The 22,506-nt window shown below is 37.6% G+C and overlaps 1 protein-coding gene across 3 annotated transcripts in view; it reads left to right on the plus strand.

Annotated features, from left to right (window-relative positions):
• The window catches only part of ARHGAP42 (Rho GTPase activating protein 42), a 258,025-nt gene that overhangs the window by 175,955 nt on the left and 59,564 nt on the right, over nt 1-22,506 (plus strand). For 2 of the 3 annotated variants that reach the window (XM_040976847.1, XM_040976848.1), the window contains exons 5-6: nt 10,968-11,069; nt 20,170-20,280. In XM_040976847.1, coding sequence (XP_040832781.1) covers nt 10,968-11,069; nt 20,170-20,280 — 213 coding nt within the window. The remainder of the gene's footprint in view (nt 1-10,967; nt 11,070-20,169; nt 20,281-22,506) is intronic. The other variant, XM_040976849.1, reaches the window with a different exon arrangement.

Genomic DNA, 22,506 nt, shown 5'->3' on the forward strand with positions numbered 1-22,506 from the left:
TTAATTTCATTCAGACGTTTCTAGATTGGTTGAAGTTGAACTTCATGATGTGGAAAGAAAATGTTTAGAGCATAGAAAAAATAATCCCTTTTCTCCTTATTTTTATTAAGATGGATTTTGTAAGTAATTTTCAAGTATTTGGAGTGATATAGAAAATAAGTTTAAGTTGTATTAAATTTTTCCTTTACATGACCTATAAAATGATTAAAAGATGTAGGTAATTAAGGTGAAATTTTATATCACAAGTAATTTAAAAAGAGGGCAGATTATCACATTATTCAGCTTAGCAGGACATTTTCAAATTCAATTCCTTTCAGATTTATTTGAATCTATGAAAAGTATGATACTTAAAATTTTATTTGTGTTAATTGATGTATTGATAATTGAAGGAAAGTCGTGGAAAACTATTAGTAATAATTATTGTTACATTTTTGTGACCATAAAACTAAGATCTTTATAAGGAATTGATTTTTCTAATTCTAATTGGTAAATTGCCTAGTAAAGAATAACCAAATTGTCAAGTCATGCAATATACACAATTGATGGAAGAATTTATTTTAGCTTGCCTTCTTTGTTTATTAGTTGTTTAACTGTCAAAACTAGAGTAAGAACACCACTTAAAACATTCACTATTTTTTGAGAAATAACATCTCCTAGTGCCCAGAATTTATATACATATATATATTTTTAGAATATTATCTTCCAGTGAAAATAAATAAGGTGAAAATTTCATCTCATTTTACACTCTAAGGAGGTTTTTAAAACATTCTGCCGTCTGGTCCCTCCAGGATGTTTCAGTTTAATAGGGTCAGGCACGGTCAGTCCTCACTTGGTTGGTGTAACTGTGAAAGTTGTTGGACTTTTTTTTTTTTTTTTGAGCTACAGAAGCACTGACATTAACAACTTCCAAAGAGGCAAGCTAGTGTCTCTGGACTCTACCCACTACATTTCATAAGTATCCTCATCATGCTCCTGTGATTCAGCAGTTACTTTATTTTAAACCTGCAGAGAAGGCAAATTAGACATTTTCAGTGCATGCTGAAGATGCACATTGAAGTAAAATGGAAAGCTAAATAATTTGTGAGTAAAAATTGAAATTTGTTCTTAGGTTTGTGGCATAAGCATATGAGTTGAAAGCAGCTAGGTGTGTCACTCTCAGGCAGCCTTGATGTTTAACACCCAAGCAGAAAATTACACCAACAATCTGCATCCCTTTTCTCCTTCCTTTACATTGTTTTTCTTCCTCAGTTAATGTGAATTTCTAATAATAGAATTTTGTCATTGTAGCCTGTAACACCTTCCTAAGTGGTGTTGCTGCAGATTTTCTTGTTACAGCAGGAAGTGCTGTCGGCTTACAGGTCCACACCAGCGGTGGCTGTGACTGCAGAGGTCTTCACCAGGTTATGTGCAGAGGAAAGCCTGTGAAGAACTCCACCAGAGAGGCAACTATATTGGTGCCTTGGGCTAGTTAACATTGAGTCTGTTTCAGGCTGGCTTCCACCCTATTTCTGAGTGTTTTGTAGCTAATTTTCATGAGCCTCATTCTTGTGTTCTTTAAGGTGTGACTCATGGCAATACCTTATTTCTTTGCCACCCACAGGGTCCACCTGGTGCCCTTTCCAGGCCCTTAGGTGTGTTCGGTAGAAAACGCAACCCTGTGACCATCAACTGTTGCTCCTCCCACATGCTCAGACATGACTGCACCACACCCCCCACTGCCTCTGCTCTGTGTGGCATTTATAGAGTCATGATTGCAGAAGCTTTGTGAAAGAAACTGAGCAGCTCACAGCTCCTCCCATTAACTAGGCCATCAAGGAAACCAGTGTGTCAGCTCTGGGCTCTATCTCTGGCCTGCCCAATGGCTTCTGTTGACAATCTGAATTCCTGCACAGTTCCTGTTCTGTGGAGAACGTTTTATAGTTATGGGAGGGAATTGACAGATAAGTCTTACTTTCTTCCTGCTTCCCTGAAGAACTGTCCTGGAGTCTATTTGAGTATAACATGGATGAAGATATGCCATATTGCCTAGGCAACTGCTTGTATTCTCATATTCGTGTGGGTGGTTAAGTAATGAACATTTGTGTTGACCTTTCTTCCTTGTCTCACATTTCTGTTGGTTATTGCTACTCAGTGGTTGCATACTAGACTTTAGCAGGTATATTTTGCATCAAGAATGGTTTCCTAGGAAGTTTGAACTTAGGTAGCGTTATATTTAATATAAACATATGTCTACTTGTTATTGCAGTTATCCTGGAAACTCGAAAAACCAATCTTTCTTAATTTGTTACACACGATATTTGTCCTACGTAGTATTTTGTTGATTGTGCCGTGTCCTTTCTGAGTCTTATGTTATTCCAGAGTAGCAGATAAATTTGCATGTTCAATATGAATTATGTTAGGTACAAAATCTACAAATTCACCAAGGTAACTTTTCAAGTGTTCTTTCTGATACGCAGTGCTGTGTACCCTTAGCTTGATCCCTAGCACCGTGTCAGAGACTATCAGACTTCAAGCCACTCCCTGTGCTGTCCTTCTGCCTCACTGACATCTTCCCACAAACCAGCGGAGATTGACGATCCTATGCCATGATTTGCTTTCAACAGCTTTCACTATCTCTCTTTATTATAAGATTTATTTATTTGAAACGCAGCGTTACAGATAGAGAAAAGACAGACAGAGATCTTGTATCTGCTTATCAGTCTGGAGCAGGCCAGTGTCAGGAGCCTGAAGCTCCCTTTGAGCTTCCCAGATATTAGCAGGGGCCCAAGAACTTGGGACCATCTTAGGCTGCAGACCATGTGTATTGGTAGGGAACTGGATCAAAGGTAGCAGCACAGCGAGGGCTGTGGGACTTATGTGGGATATTTGTGGGATGCTGGAGTTGTAGCCACAACGTTGGCAACTGACAGGAGACCTTTTCCTCGGTCTCTACTTCTCTCCACAATCTGGTCTGCTTTTCCAAAGGTCCAAACATCTGCTATGCTCCCAACTTTGCTTTTCCTTCATCCCTGTTTCTCTTTCTTAGCTTCTTTTTCTTCGTTCAGCTTCCTCTTTCATGTCATCACTTCCTTTTGTCCCATTTCCTCCTGTTGCCTCTTTTCCCTGTGTTTTCTTTTTCTCCCCCACCCCACTTTAGCCTGTTTTAGATAAAATGAAGTACACTAATTTGAGTTTGCTGCTTCCTCAGGCTTGGTACAGAATAAGGACTTTAGAAACAGACTGATTTGCTGTTGATGATCCATACTTCTCCTGTTATAACCTTCATGATCTTGTTCAGAGGACTTCTAATCTCAGATAATGTTTTTAAGCTCACAAAGTCAGGATTAATTATCATACTTTGTAAGATTTGTTTGTAGACGTCTGAGATGCAACCTGTTTTGCAACCACTTGCAAAAGCTTCATTCTTCCTTTCTGTTCTCCTCCTGGATCCAAGCACCAGTCACTAGTCACAAAATAAGAATTTAATAGAGGCTAAAGTTAATGAATTTGTTAATAAAAACCTACATGTAAGTAAGATATGGACATAATCGAAGGAAACTTTCTCTTGTCTCAATTCTCATTTTTGTCCCATTCTTAGAAACTTTCTAACTATTGTATTTTCTAAATATATGCCATATCCCTTAACTACTCTCTCCCTTGTTTTTAGTAGAATCTAATTTTGAAGAATTTAGTCATTGGGAACATGCAGTTTTCAAAAATGTAAAAAATATATAAAGGCATGTGTGCTAGAAAGTAAACCAATCCCTCCACCTCAGTCTTCCAAAATTGTACTTCCTAATGGTAAATAATTATACTTCTTTAAACTGTTTTTTTCTCATGTATCTTATTTTTATAAGTGCTATAATTCCTTTCCTATTTTTTTTCAATGTGAAACATTATCAAATTAACTTCCTGCTATGGAACATGTAAATGTAGCATGTTTTTCAGATTTTCCGTTTTAATATTTTTTTATTAGAATGTCAGATTGACAGAAAGAAGGAGAGACAGAGAGAAAGATCTTCCATCCACTGGTTCACTCCTCAAGTAGCCACAACGGCCGGAGCTGAGCAGATCCAAGGTCAGGAGCCTAGAACCTCCTTTGGGTCTCCCATGTGGATGAAGGGTCCCAAGTCTTTGGGCTGTCCTTGACTGCTTTCCCAGGGGACAAGCAGGGAGATGGAAGGGAAGCAGAGGAACCGGGATACCAGCCGATGTCCATATGGGATCCCTGCACATGCAAGGCAAGGACTTTGGCTTCCACTACAGGCACTAAATGTAGCATTTTTATAATATAATAACTAGTGCTGTTTCAGTATGTATTTCCCTTCCTCCCACTTTGATCACCTATTTTAAAATTGGTATCAATTGCTCATATTATAATGTAATTGTTATTTATATATAATCCTTACTGTGTTTTATGATTTCACTTACATTTTGCTTGTTTTTTTGTTTTTTGGGGTTTTTTTGAGTTAGTAACTGCTTGACTTTCAAGTTTGGCTTAGTTTTCTTGGTTCCCAATTGCAAGAATATAATTCTAAAACAAAACAAATTTTAATATGTTCAGTGGCATTAGGTGTTTTCATTTTATTTTTTTAAAGATTATTCCAGGTTGGCACAGTGGTACACCTGGGTAATTCTCTTCTAGTGGCGCCAACATCCCAGGTTGAAGCCAGTTAAATTTAATCTGATCCACTTTTGATCAAGCTCTCTGCCGATGGCCCAGAGAATGGTCCCCAGCCTTGGGACCCTGAACCCTGTGCAAAACCCAGAAGAAGCTCCTTGCTCCCGGCTTCAAATCAGCTCAACTCTGTTCATTTTGACCACTTTGGGAGTGAACCAGCTGATGGAGGAACCCCTTATTTGCCCACTCTGTATTTCTCCTTCTCTTTCTCTGAATTATTTCAAATGAAAATAGGCGTTTTATTTTTTTTCCTTTTAAGTTTCCTCCTGGAATTCCTCTCTTACTAATGGCTTCAAAGTTTGAAGCCTTATTTTTCCCTCATAATCATGGACATTCATATTGACCTTTGTTCTAAGAAGTCTGTGCCTGTTTGAGCTATGCTTTCACATGTATTTTATCTTTGTGGATTATTTTCACTAAGCAACTTTCTAAGAAATGCCAGAGACAGTAAAAATTTTGAGATATTATAGATTTGTAAATATGTTTCTTTAATATAAATATGTATCGTGGTTATAGAAACTGGATGGCAATTTATTTTATTAAAAAATAAAGGAATTTCTTTTGGTGAATATGTTTTGGAAATGTTAAGGATCTCTTACATTGCTTTTATATGAACTGTATTTTTCTTACACATTACTTTATGATCTTTTTATCGATGGCTGTTACTTTTTTCTTTTTCATTCATTATAGCCTCTTCATCAGACCATTTTAACAGGCTTCTGTTCTGGTCAATTATAAAAATTTTAGGTATTATTTTTTTGATAATTCCTTATATTTTGTCTTTCAGTAGTTCTGTTGATTAGATGAGCTTCCTGATTCAATCTTTACTTACTAATCTTTTTATATCTACTTTCTTTTCAGTTTTGGAGCCCTCTTCACTGCTATTTGCCTTTAATAGACATGCCATATATGTCTTGCTTTTTCTTGGGCTCATTTTTCATCCAGAATTGTGTTTTAAGATCCATCTGTATGTAATATTTCACTTTAACTCTGCAGAGGACTTCATGCTGTACATCTAATATGTTATGAAGCCAGTAATGAGTACACTAGCCATTTTCCTGTCTCATAGATAACCCCTCCATGAAACCATTTATTCGTATTCCCTTCTATGCATTTCCTGAGCATCTCTTTTAGATGTATACATCAAAAGTTGGCTATTAGGGCACACATGTATCTTTCAAAAAGTTAACAGAAAACAGTTGTAAAAAATAACTATTAGGTCCAGAGTAATGGCTCAGTGCTTAATCTTCACCTTGCAAATGCCAGAATCCCACAAGCCTGCTGGTCATATCCCAGCTGCTCTACTTCCCATCCAGCTCCCTGCTTGTTGCCTGGGATAGCAGTAGAGGATGGCCCAAAGCCTTGCTGCCCTGCACCCACATGGAAAACCCTGAAGAAGTGTGTGGCTCATTTCTTTCTATCAGCTCAGTTCTGGCTGTTGCATCCACTTGGGGAGTGACCCAGCAGATGGAAGCGCCTTCTCTTTTTCTCTCCTTCTCTCCATAATCTGATGTGCCTTTCCAATAAAAATAAATCATTAAAAATTTAAATAGTTCAGTGTAAGAGTTTAATTTTATGCATATGAGGCATCAGGAACTACATTGAAATATGTATTATGACAGAAGTATATATTCTAATACATTTTGTAGGAAAACTAAGTTCTTTTAATTTTATTTTCTTTCCCTTTTTTTTAAAGATTCGTTTATTTGTATTGAAAAGGCAGGCCCATAGAGACAAGAGAAGACAGAGAGAAAGATCTTACATCTGCTGGCTCACTCCCCAAGTGGCAGCAGCTGCCAAAGCTGAGCCAATGTGAAGACAGAAGCCAGGAGCTTCTTGTGGTCTCCCACTTGGGTTGCAGGTTCCCAAGGCTTTAGGCCCTCCTCAACTGCTTTCCCAGACCACAAATACAGAACTGGATGGAAAGTGGAGCAGCCAGGACACAAATCCATGTCCAAATTGGATCTTGGCACTCGAAGGGGAACGATGAACCAATCAAGCCATTATGCTAGGCCCTTAAGTTTATGTTTAACAAGTTTTTGAAGCATACTTGTATGTCATACAGTATCACAACATTTCCTTCTTAAAGTTAATGTGTATCCTTTACAATCCCTGTATCTCCCTAGATATTCAGAACTTGACATCATCTGCTCCACTTATCTAGCTCTTGCTAGTGTCTAATATGATATGATACTTCATTGATTTAATTTGCTATTCTCTGACTAGTGATGAGTTTGAACACTTCTTCATATGTATATTATGTTTTGGGCTTTCTCTTCTGTGTATTGTCCCTTTAAGTCCTTTACATATATTTCTACCTATTTTCTTCTTCTGTCCAGTTTGTAGGAGCTCCTTGTGAATACAAATATGAATTCTTGATTTCTGTGCATGTAATATTTAGTGGTATGATGATAGTGATCTAACTTGGGAAGCAGCAAATGTGAATTATGATGCTACAACCCTATTGTACCTAGAAATTTTGGTAGGAAATGGGTTAGAGAGACAGAATTGTTGGGTGGAATATGAGCAACCTTGGTCTCCAGGCTGCACTGAACTTAATGAGCTAGATTTCTACATGCAGGATCCATTGGATTTTCAGGAAACCGTGAAATCATGTGGGGTCGGATTTTGTAGCAGCTGGCTATTCTGGCAAGTAGGGATATTGATGCTACCTGGACTGCCATTCATAGCAAGGAACAAACCCTGCAATCAGAGGAAGAAGCCCAATCAAGGATGGCATTTAAGTCTATTCTTATCCTATACTGTAATTTTTTTTCCCAGTGTAGTGAGAATTCATAAAAATTCTCCATGTGTTTAAGCTAAAAAAAGTTATGATTTAGGGGTTAAAATCCACAAGAAGTGCTTATTTAGATCATGACTAAGCCAATATTATGATATGAAATAATTTGTATAAAATTCTTACTGCATCTCTATGACAGTAATAAATATTGTGATTATCATGAAATGTTCAATAAATTCTAAATACATATTCAATTTTTAAAAATGGTATTTATTTCTTCCTATTTAGAAAATTATAATAGTACAATTAAAATTTTCTACTAAGAGCAATTAAATAAAGCTTTGTAGTAGTCTTCTGTAGAAACGAATGTTACTGTGGAACATTTGGAATAGGTCTTCCTATTTGTTACGGTCTAATTTGTTTGATAGAATCAGTTCATCTTTGGTACCATCTTGTGGTCAGTGAAGGCATAGAGTTGCTCTGGTTTTCAGCAATAATGTGTGCTACAAAAAAACTTTTAGCTTTATGATATGCCTTAAGATTAATAAATATCTGGATTTTTATGTATGGATGTAACAGTGATCCTAGGAGTAGGGTTTGTACTATAATGGTTTCTTCCTTTAGCTCAGTTCAGTGTGTAAGGGGGAGTTATGGCATGACTACAGTCAAGAGTAGAACATGAACACTGTGTTCAGCAAATGTAGGGTTGTTGGGAAAGCAAACTCATCATAGATCAAACAATAGTTTACCTTTCACCAGCCAAAACTGGACTTTGAGACTAAGGTGACATTTTTGATGATTTGTTGATACAGTAGCTGTCCTTTGTATCTATCTCTGTGTTCTGTTTGCACTGTGGCATGGCACATGGGAGTTAAAAACTATGCTTGTATCATATGTATATATGCATATAAACATATATGTCATTCTTTTCTACTGTTTTTTACCTTCTTTCTCCATCTATATTATTATTTTACAGTGACTATTTTTTTTAATAGGATGAGCTGATCCAAAAGCACTCTCAGTGGGTATGTAGGAAACATACCATTATATAATCCAATCTTTTGTTTTTAAATCATTGCACATTAATATGAATACAGCGATGAAGCTCAACATTTAGTGCAGATTTGTGGGCTATTTTCTTTCTTCTTCAACTGCACTGTTTGTGAGAGCATTTTTTTTATATATATATAACAAAAGAACCATGTGGTAGCTGTTTAGGATTACATTACTTAGTCTAGCTGGCTTATCTGAGCAGTAAATCGTGGCTTTTAGAGGGAGATGTGCATTACAAGGAGAAGTACTCTTTGTTTTCAGAACATACTTTCCTAGATTATAGTTGTATTCCATTTGGCCCAGTCTTTTATCGCAACTCTTTAATTTTATGCTGGAACTGAATGTGTTTTTGTTGTCTGCATCACTGGAACGTTTGGGTAGATCATTTTTGCCATCGTGGAGATAGGAAGGGCCAGAGCTTGAATAAAAGTCCAGGAAGTCGCTCTAGGAATGACTTTTGCATTGCCAAAAATGCTAATACATTGGCACTGAATTAACAACTCCAAAAATGTCACCAAACTGAAAACAAAGATGCAAGTGTTGTCACCACAGCTGTGCTCACTTCTGCTGAAATCAGTTTCTTTTCCTGCTTTGCACAGTGAGTAATTTTAAGTCCCGTTTTATGTAGTGTAAGAAGTCCCGTTTTATGTAGTGAAAGTGAGTCCATTTTATGCACTATACTGTAATGCAGCTGCTTACCCACAAATATTCAGGTTCCATTAGACCTGAATGAGGGGCCATTTGTGCAGAATTGTCCTTTATACCATGAATAATAGTTTTTTGACCAAATAGAATTTTTGGCAAGGATTGTGATGCCAGCTGTTACAAGAGTAAGAATTTCACTGGTTCATTAAGTATTGAACACTCACTAGATACCAAATCTTAAGGCAGATGGAATCTCTACAACTTTCTGCTACAATGTAGAAAATGACCACCCTAAGACACTCAAGGCTGTATGTGAATTGTAACACTGAAACAACGGGAGGGAATAGCCGATGAAATTTCATGCCCTGACAACACGATGCTCAGCATTTAGTAAAGATTCATGAGTTATTTTCTCTTTTTTCCAGCTATGCTGGTTTCTGAGAGCATTCTTAGTTTTGTGTGTGCAAGCAGCATGCAGTAGCTGTTCAGGTTTCTTAGCCAATGAAATCCATCATTGTACTAGCTTCATAGCATTTGTTTCATAGGGATTAATTAATGCATACTTGTAGATGGAGTATTTTTAGTACTTCCTTTTATTGGTATTTTAACAAGAGTATCCACCAGGATAAAACATAAATTTATGCTGTTCCTTCATTTAAACGACAGTTTGTTTATAACTACTCTGCCCATGCCTGCCAAAAATGCAACATTTTAGGAATAAGTAAAGATCAACTTATAGCTTTATGTTCAGAATATGTGGTATTGATCCTTTTGATTTCTGCAAGTAGAAATTATTTTTATTTGATTACTTGAAGCTACTGGCATTTAAGTCTGTTTTGCTACATGTTAAGGTAACTTGTTTGAAATAGCAAATGTTTCTGGGCCATAATATAATTGTAGAGAAAGACTATGTGAGTAGTTCTCACAGCTGATTATTTGTGTATGTTAACTCCTGCAGGTCACCAAAAGACATTTTTGTCTTGATCATATCCCTGACCTACAAAATCAGAATCCTTTTTTTTTTCTTTTTTTTTTTTTGGCAGACAACTGTTGAGTATCCGAAGGGTACTATTTTAGATAGCCTGACCTTCACCTTTTGTTCCAAATGTAGAATGGGGTACAATTGTGGAGTTGACATACCAGTGTATACTTCTTCAAGGATGAAGAATATTTCAGGGCCCGGCGCGGTGGCGCAAGTGGTTAAGGTCCTCACCTAGCACGCCCGGGATCCCATATGGGCGCCGGTTCTAATCCCGGCAGCCCCGCTTCCCTTCCAGCTCCCTGCCTGTGGCCTGGGAAAGCAGTCGAGGACGGCCCAAAGCTTTGGGAACCTGCACCCGAGTGGGAGACCCGGAAGAGGCTCCTGGCTTCGGATCGGCATAGTATCGGCCCGTTGCGCTCACTTGGGGAGTGAATCATCGGACGGAAGATCTTCCTCTCTGTCTCTCCTCTCTGTATATCCGCCTTTCCAATGAAAAAAATAATAAAAATAAATCTTTAAAAAAAAAAAAAAAAAAAAAAATGAAGAATATTTCAAAGAGCAGAATGCATGCCTAAATTACACAGATCAAATTCTCTTCCTACTCGACTAACTGAAGGCTTTGTACACAGTTGGAATTCACTAAAACTTTTTAAAATAATTATGTTGGATCCAGCATTGTGTCACAGTGGGTTAAGCAAAAAAATTCTTCTCTCCCTCTCTCTCCACTGTACTCCTCTCTCCCTGTAACTATGATTTTTAAATAAATACATCTATTTTTAAAGAAAAACATTTTTTAAAAGTGTATTGACTTTTGATTGAGATAATGTGAATCAACGTTTTATTGGGGCTGTGATTTGAATCTTTTTGTTATTGTTACTCTCCTCTAGGATGGAAAGAAGAAGTTTGACAAGGAGAGTGAAAAATACTATTCTATTCTTGACAAGCATTTAAATTTGTCTGCAAAGAAAAAGGAGTCTCATTTGCAAGAGGTAAGCTTTTCCAATTGACACATAAAAAAGGCATTAAGTCATGTAAAATCAAAATTTCCGAAGACAGAAGTTGCTGGAAACCTGTTTTGTCTTAATAAAATAATGACAATAATAACAGATAACTTAATTAAGTACTCATGGGAAGGTACCTTATGCACATTATGACAACTGTATTAATTCTTCCAAGTATTTCCTTCAACAATGAGAAATATTGAAGCAAGGTTCTTTTTCTTCTTTAGGGATATGTCTTAGAGAGGTAAGGCCTATTAAGTCATATCATGTCCTTTGTATTACATTTAACATAATTATAATATTATTGTTGAGCCTTTACTTCAGCATGGAGGGAAAAAAAATAGATGAGTATACATGATTCTTTTTTTTTGAAATTTTGTGTATGTACTTGAAAGGCAGAGTTGCACACCCACCATAGGAGAGAACAAGGGAAAGAGGGAGGCAAAGGGAGAAAAAAATCGCTTATTTGCATGTGCTATTTCACTCCCCAACTGTCCCAAATAGATATTGCGTGGCCAGGCCTAAACTAGGGGCCAGGAATTCAATCCTGGTTTCCTACGGAGATGGAAGGGGCTCAAGACCTTGGCCACATTCTGCTGCTTTCCAAGATGCACTGGCAGAAAGCTGAGTGGGAAATATTGTATCAAGGGCTTGAACCAGTGTCAGGTTAACTAACTATGCTACAATGCTGGCCCCAATTGTATTTTTTATTATTATTTATGTTATGATACAGTTCCATATTATGATACAGATACAGAGGACTTATCCCTCTTCTGCTCTCCAATAATTTTCTCCCCAGTGATTTCCCCTATGTTATTAAAATAGTAATGTCCTTCAAGAAAGAGTCCTAATGCCACCATTCTGCTATTTAAGAGTACCCTGACATTGTAGGTATAGACAATGGCAAAAAACCCAGCATCCTATTGTCAAGCTGTACTTAAGTTTCATTGGGAGCCCATCTTTGACTTGGAAGTAGAGATGATACTGCATTGCATCTTTGCATCTCAATATGATAGTCTCTATTATATAGTTCCTTTGCAACTATTTTGTTTAAGAGCAAATGGATAAAAATATTTTGTTGTTATATCACAGGTAAACAGACTCTTTCTTTCTATTGTCTGAAATATCTTATATTTAATCCTCCCCATCTGGTATTGCTTTCATCATAATTAGTCAAGTCAATAGTAGTCCTTTTTCTAGTAAATGTGTATGGGGAAAACAAATCACACCCCCTGCCATTGTCTCTTTAGCATCAATAAAACCAAGGGGTAGCAGCTTCAGGTTTTCTCAGTATAAAATGGAGTAAGCCTTGCGTTGGGTCTTTTGTAGTGCTTTCTGCTGATGTCTAGGACTTCCAGGGAAGCTAGCACCTGCTGAGTCTCCTTGAATCTCCAGTTTCTCTCTTGAGGCTCTTATATGTCAGCAGAGAACCTCTTCTGAATTTATCATCTAGTCCTCCTCTCAGCACAGCTTGCCCTTACCACAGCCTCTTCCTTTTCTCCATGCTCTTCAAATTTAATTCAGTCTTCTGCTCTTCTAATGACCTTTATTTCTCTGGCTTCCAAGTTTGGATCAATGCATGCCCTACAAATTAAAGTTTTACAATGATTTTACAGCTTCAGAAGGGAACAGAAATGTTGTTTTGGTGTTCGATTCTTTTTTTTTTTCTCACTCTTGTTAAGGTCATCTTATTATTTAAAAATATTTGACAACTGCACATTTTGCCTACTGGTTAAGGTACTTACATCATGTATCAGAGGGTGTGGGTTCAATTCAAGCAAGTCCTGACTCTGCCTTTCAGCAAGTGCAGACTCTGGGTGCTAATGGTGATGGCTTAAATGATCAGGCTCCTGTTTCCCATATGGAAGATCTGGGACAGATGGTACTGAAGAGTTACCATCCCTTGGGTCATTCCATACATACTCACAAAAGCCAGGGCTGAATGATTAGGAACTGAATCCAGGTCCCCTAGATGTGTAGAAAGGAGACAACCATTTAAGCATGACCTATTGTCTATGCTCCTCCCACCTGCTCCCCTCACCTCACTGCAGTTCCAAATAGGCAGGAAGCTAGAATGGGGAGTAGAGCCAAGACCTGAAGCCAGGCACTCCAGTATGGAATACAGTCATCTTATCGGCCATCTTAACCTCTATGCCAAATGAACATGAGTCCATTTTAATCTCTGCCTTCTGTTATTAGCATACGCTGTTAAAGTAGTATGATTTAAGCTACAATTCTGTGATTCCAGAAAGTTTTTGTGGCTAAAGTGAAATGGAAGACAATCTGCTATGCTAATTTTTTTTTTTTTTACTGTTTGCTGTCATTTAATATAATGTGTCATGTTCAAAGTGCTTTACATGCTCACATTTCTCCTTGTATATTGCACTACAATGAACCTGCCAGAGAATGGGGGGTGTATATGATGTGGAGATAGCTCTGTGCGGGGAAGTATCCCTAGTTACCAACCATGAACCATCTTCTGTCCTTCTGAGGATTCGGGACAGTTGCCCTATTAAAAAATTGATAGTCTCAACACCAAGGGTAGGTTTTAGAGTCCCTAACAAATTATTTTCCTTGGCAAACAGGAGAGGCCACCCTTAGACAATGCATTACTTAAACCATTGCAAGGAAATAACAACTTCACTCTAATTTTAAGTGCTCCAGAGTATGTGTTTCAATGTTTTCTGAAAACATAGCTCAATGTTTAATCCTTTCCTTGCTAGTGGCCCTCAGTTCCTTAGGCTATGGCGTAATATAATGTTCAATCTGTTTTTGTATGCAATTGGAGGCTGAAAAAGAGTGTGATACAGTGGCATCCTTCTCCCACCTCACCTCAGAAACACACAAACGAGCAGGCACATCTTTTCTAAATAGATCACTCCTAATGCAGCATAGTACAGCAAGACACGTTGTAGTAAAGCATATCACTGGGGATATATAATGTATACAAAAAACAAACTGGCTTGTTCTGACTTCCTTCAACAATCACTGATGCTGTAGGGAAATGCTGCCAAGAAAGTAATTTTTACTTCAGTGGCATGGCAGAAGGAGTCATTGGTCCCTTTCCAGAGCAGCCTGGGTCCTTCTGTCAGTACCAAGCTTGTTAACTTGTCCTCCCAAAGACCCCTTGGTGCTTTCTCAGCTGCACAACTGACTGCTTATTCATTCTGCTCATGGAAAATAAGTGGCTGTCCATTTCCAGAACTAAATTGAAGGGTCAGCTTAGGTTGACACAAATCTAAAGCCATCGATTAGACGGGTCATCGGAGGGTACAACTAGAGAATTGCAAACAAACTTGTCAAGATTATAGGTTTTACAGTGCATGAAAAGAATTTGTATTTGATGTATGAATGAATAATTCTTTCATAACAATAAAAATGTAATGAATCTTGAAGACCTGAATGTGCAAATATAAATAATTTCTAAAAACTTTAAGCTAAATATAAAGTCAAAGCAATAGAGAGTTCAACATCTTACGATGTGGCAGTACCCTCTCTTATGTAGCAAAAGTATTTACTGGCCAATGTGAAGAAACATACAAAATTTTGAGTGGGAAAAAAAAGACAATGGGCTCAAGACAAGGTGTTCACCAAAAAGTGAAAATAAGCTATAATAAATACTTCTAGTTTGTAAGTCAAATGTTTTTAAAATAATACAAATTAATAATAAGAGGACATTTTGAACATATTAGGAGTTAATACTGTGTCCATCCTCATGGCATATGGATTCAGCTGCCACCTGCAGTACTGCTGTTGCATTTAGGCACCAGTTCAAGTCCAAGATGCTCCTCTGCTGATATGGCTCTCTGATAATGTGTCTGGAAAAGCAGTGGAAGATTGCCAGAGTGCTGAGACCTGTGCATCTACATGAAGACCTGGAAGAAGCTTCTGGCTCATGATTTTGGCCTGGCATAGCCCCAGCCATTGTGGCCATTTGGGAAGTAAACAGTGAATGGAAGACCTTTCTCTCAGTGTCTCTTTCTGTTTCCTTCTCTGTACCTCTGCCTTTCAAACAAATAAATAGTAGTAATAAAATAATAAAGCTTCGGAAGATAATTCCCATTGTTATTATGGGAAACAGGGGATCCATTTGTATCTCTGGTGGATACATAAAGAACTCAGCGATGCTGGGAGTCACTATGGTGTTAAGCCACTGCCTGCAAACTAGCACCTCATAGAGGGGTGAGGGTTCAAGTCTCAGTTTCTCTACTTCTGAATCAGTTTCCTGCTAACATGCTGTTAAAGCAGTGGAAGGTGAGCCATGACTGTGTCTCCCATCTGGGACATCTAGATAGAGTTCTTGGCTCTTGGCTTCAACTTGGTCTATATGTTACCTACTGTGGCCAGTTAGGGATTGGACCAGCACATAGATAGATTTGTGTCTCCAAATCCCTCTTTCACTTTCTGCCTTCCAAAACTTTTTTTTGAGAAACAGAAATCAGTTATTCTTGAGGTAAATTTGACACTACATTTTAACAAAACTTAAATATATGATTGAGATGAATCTCATTCGTAGGAAAATACTGAAAACAAAAAAGGTATAAGATATAAGGATAAAAATAACTTTTTTAAAGATTTATTTATTCATTTGGAAGGCAGAATTACAAAGAAAGATATATACATATACCTTTCATCCACTGGTTCACTTCTGAGTCAGAATGGCCAGAACTGGGTAGGTCTGAAGCCAGGACCCAGGAGCTTCTTCCAGGTATCCTGCATGGATGCAGGGAACCTAGCAGTTGGGGCCTCTTTTGCTGATTTGCTAGGTATATTAACAGGGAACTGGTTTGGAAGTATTAACAGTATAGATTCAAACAAGGACACATATGTAAAGCCAGTGCCACAGGCAGCAGCTTTACCTACTATGCCAAAGTGCCAGCCCCATATAAACTGAATAAATACATTGAATCGAGAATTATTCACAATACAAAGATTTAGGAGCATCTGAAATGACAAAATGAATATTTTTGGTAAACAAACAACTATAATTGGACTAAAAATGGAGTGTTATGATTTTTAAAGCTTTTTAAAAATATTTCAAGACATGAAGTAGAAAATTGTGCAAAGGAAAAAATTTAATCAGACTGTACAATGGTATTCCAAGTTTGTATTAAAGTAAGTTTGTGTAACTATGAGTATTTTACCCTTAATATTTTAATAGTGGAATTTCATTTATCTTTACATTTCCCTGTCCTAGAAGTGAATAAAAAGTAAATGTGCATAGATGAATATTTATTTCTTTTATAAATGTAAGGAAAACTAACGAGAGTGTGGATTCCTTTCAGAAATCTGTGTACTTATTTTCTGATTATTAAGACTGGCTTTAACAGGTTCCTCTTTTTCTCACCTCTTAAAAGAAGCAGGACTTCGCGTTACCATCTCTTCATGATTCAATATAATCTTTACCCATCACCATGTTTCCCAAATGGCTCCCGTTTCTCATTTTATTAGTTATCTGTTATAGTGACATTATTTCTGGTGACAGACTTATCTCCAACTTTCCCTGTGTTTTTCACAAGGGCATTTTCAACATATATTTCTTGCTGTGGTACGTCAAACACCTTTGCCCTTACCTGTTAAGAGACCTTATGTTTGCAAGCACTCAACCCTACCACGTACATGTGCGTTCTGTACTGTTCTCATGTTAGCCTTGAAATGCAGTTAGCTTGTTGTCTGTGCCTGTTCTAGGTTTTTACAGTATCTGCGAGATGAGGTCTATACTCATTCAATCTTTTCTGCCTTAAATGTCCTCTCGTTTGGGTTGGATTGTCCTAATCCAGACCATTAATCACAAACTTTTGTTGGATGTAAATATACTTTCTCTATTGCTGACTCTCTTCCCTCCCTCAAACCCTTTTCATTTTGTCTCCACTTACTCTTTTTCAGAAACCAGCTTAAGTCTTTTCTCCCCTGAGAATGAATCAACAAACACCACTGATGCCAATCCCCTTACTTTCAATTGAGAGCTTATTGGAGTTAGGGAGGAATTAGGGTATCTGGAGAGCCATATGGTTTTCCTGTGAAATTAATTCAGTTTCTGACTTTACAGTCCCTTTTGCCATGTAAACAGCAGTTTACACCTGTTGTTCCAGCATAATTATTACTAGTACTCTCCTCCAGTTTTAAAATTGTCCCAGTTTGAATGATAAATCATATGGTTATCCTACTTACCTGACATAAAATAGCGCCAGTCTCTGGCAAATTTAATACCAAGTATTTACTGGTGAACTGCACAGTGTGTGCTTATGTGTTGAAGCGTTTCATCCCAAATAAAGAAATGCCTTTGTAAATCCACTGAAAAGCAATTAAGCTGTCATATTCCTTAAGTCTTACACACTCTGGGTGACCTTGCAAAGTAGCTTTGGAGTATTGAATTTCAGTTGTCTATATCAGTGGCGATGGAAAGATTCACAGCTGGCCAATGGCAAAAATGATCATTTTCTTTTTTATCCTTTCTGTGCTGTTTTCATTTTTGAGGTGTGTGGGTGAGATGGTATAGTACAGCTAATAGGCTTCTGAAAACATGACTTCATAGTCTTGTGAAGGACTCCAAAAATGCCTCCATTTTGGTGACTTGCTAGAGGACCTCTCAAACAGTCCAATATTTAGTTATTTTCATGGCTGTATTTTATCAACAATGACAGGACACAAAGAACTTCCATCAGAGGGAAAGTGTGCATGAGGCAGAGTTGGGAGGTGAGCAGGTGCAATTTTGTGAGAGCTACCTTTACACAGAGACATGTAGAGGCATGCTGAATCCCTCAGCAATGAATTGTGACTGCACATGGGAAGTGCTGTCTAGGTGTGTATCAGGAAAGCTCATTAGACATCCAGTGCCCAGAGTCTTTATTAGCAGTTGGTCATACAGGCACCTGTGCTTGGCCTGTGCCCAAATTCCAAACTCCTAGAAGGAACGAAGTATTCTTTATATGCTCTGTTCAGTGCACCATTTAGGTATAGTGACGCTCTTGTCTGAATATGGGAAGCATCCTGACATTCTGATTGCTGAACAGCAGCAATGGGCCCACCCTGTAAGCAGATCTTTTAAGATAGCTGTCTGGGCTGCACTGCTACTGCTTCTGAATAAATAATCATAAGTTATGACTATAATCATAAATTATGACTATAAATAATCATTTTAGGCTCTTAAAATGTCTCAATTTTAGCTTCTGGCCATGTGCTAAGTATCTCAATCAATGACATTGCCTTTTAAAGTAAATAAAACCTTTAAAATGTAGAACAGAATGCTGCCTCTGAAACCGAAAATATGCTTGTGTCTGTTGCACCTTGTGCATAATGATGTTTGTGCTTCTTGTTTGCACTTTGTTTCATCTCCTGCATTCAGTGATGCTTAGTTTGTGATTTGAAACTATGTACATTTCAAATATGCACTGTATACACTACAAATATCAGCTAATATGCTAAAATCACTCCTTTCTCCCCCAAGAGTTGCTGGTTAAACATTGACTGGACTGCCACCATTTATTTCTCATCATTATTATAATTCATTGTGCATTTTTGGTTAGCTGGCCTTTTTTTCTGCCAAGGGCCATTTGGATATTTATAGCATCATTTGTGGACCATGCAAAATTATCAACTTAAAAATCTGCCTGCTGTAGATTTATTGACTTTCAGGTCCCACCTGCACTTTTCTTGGCAGAGTTAGACCAAATGATTTCACTGGTCTTACACAGCCTGCAGACGGGACATTCCCTACTCCTGAAGTGATGAGTAAAAGAGAGGTGATGTGTGTGGAATAGTAATTCCCTTTTTGTTGATTCCTTGATTTTCCTAAATGATCTTTGAGAGCCAAGAAGTTTTCAGTTAACATCTCCTACTGTATTTATATGTTATTCATGTATACCAGTATTAGTTGAAAAACCTGTACTTCTAAACTTTAAAAATTCCAGTGAGTCAGGTTTATTTATTGTTATAAATAAAAATGTGTACTAAGCATACACTGTTGTTTTTAAAGGAGCTCCAAATGAAATGTTAAGATGCTGATATCCAAGGTGAAAAACTTTCAATTTTTGCAGGTGTTTTCTGTGCGATAATCATTGTAAATGACTGCAAACCATTTTTCTGTTCATAAATTAAGGTTGATGGATAGTTGGTTTGCCCTAGAACCCCTTCTTTTCATCTGCTTTCATTATTCTAAGCTGGCAGCAAGGAGTGCATACCAGGCAAGGAAAGGCAATATCATGACTCTGTTGAATCAGTCACTTCCACAAAGTACATCTGATGATGACAGTCAACATTGAAGAATGAGGAGAAGCAAGTCAGAAAGACAATGACATTATCTCAGTAACACTCTCCCACATTTTATCAATAGAATTCTCTTGCAAACAGAAAGAGTAATGGACCTGACATAGAGGAAACTTCATCAGGACAGAGTCAATGATTCTTTTTTCCTGCTCTGCTACCAGCATTATCCTTCCAAGAGTGTTCCTTAAGGATGTGGCCCTCTTGGTTTTCTCTGGCACGTCTCCCACTAGTAAAACTCAGAATTACTATCCAGTAACGAAGATCTAATAGCTCTTCTGTAAATTCTTTTTTTTTTCCAGAGTACTCTGTATGTATGTATCTCTATTAAAATATTGAAGAAAGGGTTATAATAAATATTTCATTAAAACATTTCACAAGAAATTTTTTAAGATTTATTTTTTTTTATTGGAAAGGCATATATACAGAGCAGAGGAGAGACAAAGAGAAAGATCTTCCATCCACCGATTCACTCCCCAAACGGCCACAATTGTTGGAGCTGAGCTGATCCAAACCAAAGCCAGGAGCCGGAGCCTCTTCTGGGTCTCCCACATGAATGCAGGGTCCCAAGTCATTGGTTCATCCTCGACTGCTTTTCCAGGCCACAATCAGGGAGCTAGATGGGAAGCGGGGCCACCGGGATTAGAATTGGTGCCCATATGGTATGGCCAAGCAAGGCGAGGACTTAAGCCTCTAGGCTACTGTGCCTGGCCCAAGAATTAATTTGTTAATTAAGGTTTCAAATTAGAACAAGAATACATTCTGTCTACATTTAACCACCAATAATCTCCGTCTATGTCTGCTTTGTCTTTGTTCTCCTCTTTAGGCAGATACACAGATTGACAGAGAACATCAAAACTTCTATGAAGCATCTTTGGAATATGTATTTAAAATCCAAGAGGTTCAAGAGAAAAAGAAGTTTGAGTTTGTTGAGCCGGTAAGTTTTAGATTCCTTGTAAAATACTAATCCAAAAAAAGACTTATTAAAAAAAAACTGAACAGAAATTATTGGTTAAAAAAATATAAAGATCATAGGGTAGGTATGAGTAAATGGAAGGCAGTTTGGGGACATTGAAAATCTTATGTGTGCCACTGTAAGGATAGATAAATGCCATGCATTTGTCAGTATGCATAGAAGGGATTGGACAAAACAAATCCTAATGTAAGCCATGCTTCAGTTAACGGTGTGTCAATATTGGCTCATCAACTCTAGCAAATGTACTACAGAAATGCCAGAAGTTAGTAATTGAAATATCAACCGTTTAGGGGAATGCAGCGTGGGGGGTGTGCATGAATAGAGCAGCCAAGTGCGTACTTACAGGAGTTCTCTGAATTCCCCCTCCAATTTTTCTAGAAATGTGAAATTACTCTCAAAACAAAATGTATTTTTAAAGGTTGTGCATTATCTATAAATGGTGAGTACAGTTCACCCCTAGCATGGCACATCTAGCAAACCTTCAGATGAAGAGAGAAATTTAAGGTCCTCTTTCTCCCTTTTTTTTTATGCCCCTTCCTTGCTAAGCTATAATATGCCTGACTTTCCTATGAAGTCATTTATTTTCCTAAGTTAGTGTAAAAATTAATGGATTCCCTAATGTAAACTGCATTACAGAAAAGAACAGGTGGCTGGTTTTTATAAGCTTACTTCATTTTCTTGGCATTTTTAGAAAATGATACCCACACATATTACAATATTCCCTGAGCAAGCATCTTCATAAGATGGCATCTATGATGAATAAAGATAAGCTTTAGAGTCAAGGTAATGGTATAATACATTTGAAGGTACTTTAAAAAGTTAACAAGGTATGGAATCAAAAGTAAATTTGGTGGAAAAAATAATTCTATATTAAAAAATTAATTCTTTCCAAGAAACTGTTGAACTTATCTGGACAATAAGATACTGGACAGTATGCAAAGTACATGCTTGCAATGAAAGAATGAGGATTGGATTTGAACTGTAATACTGCAACTAGGTGGAGAAATCTACCATGGGGAGAGGGTACAGGGAGGGGCTGGGGGAATCCTAGAGCCTGTGAAACTGTGTTATACAATCAAATAAAATTTAAAAAAAATAAAGAAGCTCATTATACTTAAAAAAATTAATTCTTCATAATACACTTTTGAAAGCCCTTTTATTATAAGGGTATGTGTTATATATGTATGTATTTAAATATAGATATATATCCCCATGAGGTAAGCATTCAGAGTTAATAAATACATCAGTAATCAAATATCTGATCTAACCCATTATTTTCCTCTGATGTGTTTCAAAAATACCTTTTAGGGGCCAACATTGCAGGGTAGTGGGTTAAGCCACTGTCTAATTTCAGCATCTCATGAATACCTGTTTGAGTCCCAGCTCCTCTGCCTCTCATCCAGGTCTTTGCTGGTGTGCCAGGGAAAGCAGCAGCAGATGGCCTAGGTACTTAGGCCCCTCTTGGCTATCTGGGGGCCATAAATGGAAACTGAGACAGAGCAAAGTCGACAGACAACTTGAGTCTCTCCCTGGCTCCCAGGACTTCCTGTCCTCTGTAAACTAAAGGGTTGGCAAGTTTATAAGACCAGTCCCTCAGCCAGCAGGATTAAGGAACTAAGGAGACTGGGGCTCAGGGATTTAACTTTGACCTTTTATTTGGGATAACTGACTTAAGTCTAGAATTTGTTTCCCAAACGTCTAAATTCTTAAATCTCATTGAATGAAGTGGTTACCTCTTATGTTATTGACCCTTTGAGGACATAGTTCAACTTTTATGGCATAGGGGAACTTTTTGAAGCTGAGAGGATCCTGTACAGCTGGGCAACCACCAAGTTTGAGGAAGAAGCCCACTGTTTACAATTCTTACTCATTTTCCCATTGCCAGATTCTGCCCCAGAATCTCCCTGTGAATTTTGAAGCCTCAGTACTCGGTGACAAAATTCTTACCTAATATCTGCCTTCTGGAATGTCTGCATCTGCCAAAGACTCCCATTAACTCTGCCACTTTCCCATTATCTTTTTCTTTTCCTTCAAATCCTGTGCCCATAATTTGTATTGTTTTTGTCCCTTTGCACGTGGGAACCTTTTTCCTTACTCAGGGTAGCCATTTCCCTAAGTCTGTTTTTATGTCCCGTCCCATCTGGGAGAAGTTGAACCTTGCCGTTTTTTAAGATGCGTTCAGATGTA

Source organism: Ochotona curzoniae, unplaced genomic scaffold (genome assembly GCF_017591425.1).
Source record: "Ochotona curzoniae isolate NIBS_2020 unplaced genomic scaffold, NIBS_Ocur_1.0 contig_2723, whole genome shotgun sequence".
In the NCBI taxonomy this organism is placed as follows: Eukaryota; Metazoa; Chordata; class Mammalia; order Lagomorpha; family Ochotonidae; genus Ochotona; species Ochotona curzoniae.